The sequence below is a fragment of the Phyllobates terribilis genome, unplaced genomic scaffold (assembly GCF_046119375.1).
Source record: "Phyllobates terribilis strain yellow unplaced genomic scaffold, ASM4611937v1 Scaffold_11__3_contigs__length_659146591, whole genome shotgun sequence".
Classification (NCBI taxonomy): domain Eukaryota; kingdom Metazoa; phylum Chordata; class Amphibia; order Anura; family Dendrobatidae; genus Phyllobates; species Phyllobates terribilis.
This window is the reverse complement of record NW_027362771.1, coordinates 427,296,154-427,304,077: the sequence shown is the minus strand read 5'-3', so window position 1 is coordinate 427,304,077 and position 7,924 is coordinate 427,296,154. Positions and strand designations below refer to the sequence as shown.

At 39.4% G+C, this 7,924-nt stretch overlaps 1 protein-coding gene across 1 annotated transcript in view; it reads right to left on the bottom strand.

Annotated features, from left to right (window-relative positions):
• Positions 1-217: 217 nt before the first annotated feature.
• Positions 218-7,924, bottom strand: part of MAP1A (microtubule associated protein 1A) — a 251,048-nt gene continuing 243,341 nt past the window's right edge. The window contains exon 7 of the mRNA XM_073653152.1: positions 218-4,990. Within this exon, the coding sequence (XP_073509253.1) occupies positions 4,835-4,990 (156 nt within the window). The 3' untranslated portion in view covers positions 218-4,834. The remainder of the gene's footprint in view (positions 4,991-7,924) is intronic.

The following is a 7,924-nucleotide window of genomic DNA, read 5'->3' as shown; positions in this document are numbered from 1 at the left end:
ATCTCTGCAGTGCCTACACTCCTGAATATTGGCCAGCCTGCGTGTCGCTAAATACTGCAATTCACAGACTTTTTTTTTCCTGCAAGACAGAAGGAATTACAGAGACATTATCCCTCTTCTGTGTGTGAGTTTGGATTTTCTAAGCATGATCTGACCAGGCTTATTGTAAAATGTGAAAAAAAGAAAAAAGATAATGAGAAAATAAGGCAAACACATATTTGATCTATTCATGTAATTTTATTGTTAGAGTTTCAGGCGTTTCCATGTACAGAAGTTCAGAAGGACAGAATATTGCACACAGATAGAGGAAATTAATGAACAGAACAAAACCTTTCTGGGAAACAAGTTTATAAGTAACGCTGAGGAACATAAAGGGGAAAGAATGAAAAGTCAGGGGTTTATTTATACAACATCCAACGTAGAAAGAAGCTATCAGGAATACAGGTTGCAATTTTCAATACAATTAAGACATGTTCACTTTTTATATAGTTGTAAAATAGTTATTTTTAGTTTTATCTATTACACACAGGAATATATCTCCCCGTAGTCCACATGCAGAAACAAGCAACAGCTGATTTTACGTGTTTCTATTTTATATATCACCTATATGTCATGTTGTAATGATAGTGATGGATTTACAGGTAATCTGTATTCGTTGTGATACCTGTTAGTGAATGCAGCCCATCAAGGTTCAGGCTCTGCCCTCTAACAGCCATCAAAGTCTCTAGCCTAGTTGATGGCAGAGGCATTGAGCGACGACTTGTCCTTGGGTGTCTCCTTTTTGTGTAGACCTAGAGGACCAAGGTTTGGCCTTCTGTTTTTTTTTTGCTACAAAACGTCCAAAATACATCAAAAGGCAGCAAAGAGAAGCTAAATTTGGTAAACATTTGTCATTTGACCATGTTGAAAAGCTTCTTAAAGGGAAACCAAAAAATTAACTGTTTAATGCACACAAATAGGGATGAAAAGGTGTATGAGAATTATGGTTACATTCTTCTTTAAAATATCATTTTGTGTGTAAAATTTTCCATTCAGTATTGTCATGTGCAAGGCAGTTTTCTAAGTGAACGCAGTCATTCTGTTCTCATTTTCGTGGTACAGTTCAAGTTATAGAAAGTAATAGCAACATTCATATCTCAATTTTTAGTGCATTTCTATTCTGCCTAGACACTCGTACGGATGTGAGCGAAGGAAATGGCTGTGCGCTAGCGTGTTCCTTTTGGGTCGTCATCTAATGAGTGCGCTAGGCATCCAGGCACCTATGTAGCTGGCTCAGAGCCACGAGCATTGCAGCAAGTAGATGGGGCTTGTAGGTCAAACATCCACATGAATAAAAAATGGAACATGTACACGGGTACATCAGAACAGGAATGGGGGACAACGGGAAGCGCATGCATCGTTTTTGGTTCTGCTTCATCCAAATAAATAATACATGCCGTTCCTGTACAACAGTATAATGTAGAATTACCAAAGATGTGCAGATACAGCACAGAAAAATACAGGGCCGGATGAAAGAAGGATTGTAAAAGAAAGACTGGACAAACTAACATGTTCCAGAAAGAGACAGTTCTTCAGCGTAGCAAATAAATCCTCCATACATTCAAAGTATGTCCTAAGTCATCTCATTCCTGACAACTTTGCTTTGGGTCTGAAAATAACATACTGGACTTTTGGCTTGTTGGGTCGTTTAGACATATACAGATAGCCGATCACATAGGCTAATGGAAGTAACTTCCATTCCATCATACAACATTCCTATTACTGTCATAGTGCCGTTTTACTAAAGCACAGGACCAGTAGAATAACTAACTATAATCACACCACAACCACAATCAGACACTCAACGCCAAACACGTCACAAATACTTGTCAGCCATAAAGCGCATGAGCGTAATTTAGAGGTCACTGACACAATGGGGAGTGGTATAAAAACTACCACCGGCAGGAAAGAGTGGCTTTGTGCACAGAAACCAATCAATGCTTTGGTTTCATGTATAAACCAGAATGGCATATGGACATCATAGAGGGGGTTTGTCGTTTGTGACCCTCTAACCCTTCTATGAGCCAAAATGGACAGCCACTCTGTGAGAGCCAATCTGCCTATTCAGACACATTTACAAGTTAGAGGAGCTGGAATAGCCAATTTCAGCACATCGCTGGGCTAACTTTTGTTTTTAAAGGGCTCGTCTTCATTGAACCAACCCCTTTACTCTATATGTATATCTATAATATAAACTATAGAAAAAGCAGGAGTGATGTACATTAACATTACGTGACTTTTATTTTTCTAATGATAGATATCGGATTTGTTTCCATTGGTCACCCTTTTTCGCTTTTTTTTAGATGCACTAGATTTTATATATGACCCCTTCCTCATATTTTTCTTTCTGCTTTATTCTTAAGAATTTTTGAGAGTTAAATATTTTATTCTATAACATATCATTTTGCTTTTTCCTATAAGACAGCCTGGTTATCACTGTGAATTAGAGATTAGTACATTATAACTCCAGGATATTCATCGAAGGACGCTTTTTCATATGTGCAAAACTGCAAGGGTTTTAATCTGACTATGGACACTAGTGCAAAATCTGGAATAAACCATTATTTTTTTTCTATCACAAAGCATAAAGTAATGACTATGTTATTTTTACAACATTTCCCTTGAAGCTTGGTGTGTTATATGTATAAAGCTACTATCAGTGTATAACACAGTACTCCTAACATCGAACCACCGGATTTTCTTGGGCACCAGTGGTTGAATCATTATATTGTACTTCATTAAAATGCTGCTAAGTATCTACAGAATAAAATACAAACCATGTGGACGGTTAGACCCATAAATTAATGACATATAGCTAAGCTTTGATCATAAAAAATAAATATATAAATTAGACAGCAGAATTCACCATTGATATGTAATGGTTTTGTTCAATCAGAAAGTGTTTCTTGTAAGGCAGATTGCTGCCTACAGCAGCCAACAAAGACTACAATGTAAACAAAAAGACGAAGAAAAGTGTTGTCACTTGTTAGTTATTGTGTAGCAGCTTCCTCAGGGGCTAAATAAGAAATCTGATCTACAGTCCTACAGCCTACATGAGCAGGAGTGATGTACATTAACATGTACCTGAATTTTTTTTTTTCCAACAGCCAATCAAAGAACATGTAACAGCAATAAGTAAGTGTTCAGCTATGTACAAAAAACAGGGACAAAAACGTTGTTAGAAGGTTGAAGCTAGCTAGTTATAATTGGCAAGCAACCACCTAGAGAGGCCACCAGTAAACCGTTTGATCCTTTACATTCTGGAAGCTAACATAAATAATTGTGAAAAAATAACATTACTGATACTGGGAGATGTGTCTGTCCAACTATTCCACATTTAGTATCTATCCCATTTTCAGTTCCATTCCTTTTCTCCATTTATACAATGGTGGGTGGTAATATCCATTAATCTGGAATAATCTAATTCAGGGTTTTCATTTTTATTTTACAACTTCTTAAATCTATGTCAGGAACATTTTGGTGTAAGTTTTGCAGAGAAGAGAAGACTACGTTACTATGTATGTTCATGCCAACCGTCCCACTACCTTATTCTGCAGAGGTTCTGTTTCACTGCTCTGACTACGCAACTTGTCCAGGACCAGGCTTAGAAGTGTTACGAGGGTGCGTAAAGAGGGAGCCAGTGTTATATGACATTGAATTGAATCAATCCCCAAAATTCATCTACACACAAATCTGCTACAATGGGAACATTTTCCATAAATCATTTCCATCATAGCAAACTAAAATCTGATGTTCCCTATACTATAAAGGGGTCTTCACTACTATTGTAGCAACAATGTCTTCTGTAAGAGAAGTAGCTAATTAGATCATTTCTAACTAATGCAGATATGATGTAAATGCACCAATAAGATAACACTGGCTACCTCTCATGTTACAAAGAAGTCTGCTTTCTTCCGGAAGCCGTGTCAGTCCCGTCTAAGGGCTATGTGTGATATTGCACTTAGCTCCATTTAAGTGATATCAATAGTAGCAATGGCAGACACAGGCTACGGACAAGGGAGTGGAAGAAAGCAGACATGTTTTCCTAATCCCAATCGTAGGCCAGCACCATGTACACTTACAACTCTTTGGTTCTGCAAAGAAGATTACAAAGCTAAATCAAAGCTCCACATAGGAAGTACCTCCTGTGCAGACACACGAGCCTTCATCACTTGCAGCCGTAAATACTTTGGTTTGTTGCAGAACATGAAATGCATTTTGCTGTTATTTTACAAAAGCCATTAATCTGCTTGTAATGTACTTTCAGAGCTTTTCTTTGTGTTATGGTCTACACGTGCAATTTTCAAATAACAGATTAATGTAAAATATACAAGCTATCTATTTACAGCACCAACAAATTGCACAGCAGTCTAGTCTTATATTCTGTACCCTAACACACATTACCCGCTGAGAAATCTGGGGGGGTCTTACTGCTGGTAAATGTCTAGCCCTAATCCAGTTCTCCTAAATTCATATGCCTATAACAATACAATCTTTTCTGCATTCTCGTATTCATGGTATGGAAACACAAGAGGTGTTATAGAGATCATGTAATGTGCCAGTGTAAAAGTGTCAAATTGTTCTAAGAATAGATAAATTCAGAAAGCGCTATGTATCTTGTAATTTATGTAAGACTTCAATGCTGAAAAAGTTCTGCTTAATTAACCTCCAACAATCATGATTTGGCAAGGCTGACATTACAGGTACAAATCAGATTGGGAAAAGAACTAGGCTGTGACTGGACACATACATGAACACAAAGTACGCATGGACATGTTAGTGGCTGCCATGATGATTAAAACTCTATTTTGCATGCTGGGAAGGATTCGTCTTGCATCACTACAGTACTGCTGCTAGCTAACACCATTATATTAAGTTCTTGCTGTTTCTCGTGGGTCTGTTGGTACCATTCACGTGTCACCTCTGTGTCATGTGTTGGGATCAATGTCACCTGGAGAAGGAAATACAAAGCAATTATTAGCATAGTCATACAAGAAAAGACCATTTAGTGGCCACAGAAGTCATGAGCTATTCCGATGGCATCACCACTCAGCAATGGGAGCCTTTATGCCAGTAGTTAGGCACATTAACACTGAAGTCACAGATACCATGTAAATATGATTGAATCTTTTGAAATTCAGATTCGCCAGGTTCAACAAATTTTCCCCCAAAATTTGATTCACAGCGAATAGATTTTCTATAATTGTAATACTGCAAAGCCTCCAATTGCCCTGAAAAGGTGTGTATCACTCTGAGGTCTCCTAGGATTGCATCCAACCCCTTTCAAGACCTTAATCACAAACACAGCCTTGGTAATGTCAAAGTGACCTCACCATAGAAACAGATGTTAAACTGACAATTAATAACACATTGCGCTGGCAGACTTTTCAAGATTTTTAAAATTACTGTTAGCGCTAACATCATCTTGCTGTGATTGAGATGAGTGATGTGCCATGTATTCCATAATGTCTTCCACTTCCTTCCCACTAATATGCTTGCCAGAGTTAAAGAAGGTCAATTATGGCTAGCGTTTAGTAGTACTATTGCCCAGACAACTGGTGCCACTGGTGATGGTGGTGTTTTAGCTGCTGCTAGTGGCTCCCACATTTTTAGCTTTGGTATGAGGCTTTTTTTTCTTTTACATTTCCACTTCCATTTTCTTTTACCATACAGTTTGTACACCATGTAAGCTTGCAGCCGGACAAGTCCAGGATGGAGTGTATGTGTCACCAAGGTGCCTAGCCTCGGTGATGTGAAACCCGGAAAGCAGGCTTCAGCATGGATAGTGCTAAGAGGTTTTTTAATGAGCCCCAATTTTGGGTACAGGTTTTAGGAACAGCCACTAAAGCTGGGTGGGACTGGCCGTTTCCATGCTTCCAGTTACAGGCTCACCTCATGCAAGTCACTGACAGCGTGGGAAAATTCTCCTGCGCTCAGCGCTTGAGCAGGAGAGTTTTCCCACGCTGTCAGTGACGTGCATGAGGTGAGCTCATGTCCAATGAACTCAGCTCACCTCATGCACGTCACTGACAGCGTGGGAAAATTCTCCTGCGCTCAGCGCTTGAGCAGGAGAATTTTCCCACGCTGTCAGTGACGTGCATGAGGTGAGCTGAGTTCATTGGACATGAACTCGGCTCATCTGGATGCCGTCACAGCCAGACACTGAGGAGCGCAAGCATGCCTGCGCTTCTCAGTCTCTGCGGCATGACAGGCTGGATGGTAGCGTTCTGTTGCGATCCAGCCTGTCATGTCAATGTAGCAGAGCTGAAGCTGTCGTGGGAACCATGGAAAGGTAAGGATGATGTTGCTTTATTATTTTATTTTTATTGCAGGAGATCGTTGGCTTCAGCTGGAATGGGCGTGATGGTAAGTATAGTTTAATTTAGAACAATAAAGAATTGTGTCTTTATTTCAATTAAAGGACTTTATTCTGGGTGTTTGTGTTTTTTTTAACTTTGACTATGGGGTTAGTAATGGGGGTGTCTTATAGACGCCTCTCCATTATTAACCTGGGCTTGATGTCAGCTGGCATTATAAGCTGACATCAACCCCAGCCCTATTACCCCACTGCCACCGCTACAGGGCAGTGGGAAGAGCGAGGCTAAGTGCCAGAATTGGCACATCCTATGGATGCGCCATTTCTGGGGCGGCTGACGGCTGGTGTTTCTAGCCTGGGAGGGGGCCAATATTCATGGCACCCTTCCTGGGCTATTAATATCAGCCCCCAGCTGTCAGCCTAGCCTTTGCTAGCTATTAAAATAGGGAGGACCCCACGTAATTTTTTGGGGGGTCCCCCCATTTTAATAGCTAGTAAAGGCTAGGTATTCAGCTGGGGGCTGATATTAGTAGCCTGGGAAGCTCTGTGGGTATTACCCCCTTCCCAGGCTTCAAACATCTGCCCCAGCTGTCTGCTTAACCTCTGCTAGAGCCTAAAATTACGGGGAACCCCACGCCAATTTTTTTTTAAATAAATCCTTTATTTTAACACTAAATGACAAGTACAGTAATCAACACTGTCACTGTACTTATTATATATGTGACTGACATGTTTCTATCTATCTAATCTATGTGTGATTCTCTATTCTTTCTCTTCTAAAGTGTCGGGTACCGCTGCTGAATTGCCTGGCCGGCTTCTTTTAAAGAGACGGTACATGAAAACACTGTTATTTTTTTTAATAAATCCTTTACACTAAATGACAAGTACAGTAAGCAACATTGTCACTGTACTTATTATATATGTGACTGACATGTTTCTATCTATCTAATCTATGTGTGATGCTCTATTCTTTCTGTTCTAAATTGTCGGGTACCGGTGTATGCCACAGCTGAATTGCCGGCTTTTCATGTCATTCTACATTATTCTTAGTTGTTTTCCTTCATGTAGAATTAACCTACAAGGAAAGAAAGGCTTTATTTTTATTCCGATATTTGTGTCCCATTGACTTGCATTGGTTTCCAGTATCGGAATCGGCGATATCCGATACTTTTTGGGTATCGGTCCGATCCAATCCGATCCGATATTTCCCGATATCGGAAGGTATCGCTCAACACTAGTTGTCAGGCGACACACACACTTTGTTAGCTGCACAGTTACATTAAAATGTCTGGATTTTGGAAAATTTTCTTTTGTATTTTATAAAAAAAACAATTATTCAATTATTTTATAAAATTTGAAAAATCGATTTGCTTGATATCTAATGTCATATACCACTTTGCATACTGTAGTGTATCAATATCACTTCCATCTTTTAAAAGAGTTTGCCCAAAACTAACATATTGATGACTTATTAGTTGGATAGGTCATGAAAATGAGATCGCTGGGGTTCTGACACCTGGTACCCCCGCTGATCAACTGATATTTGTTCTGTTAGCAACCTGATGTAAT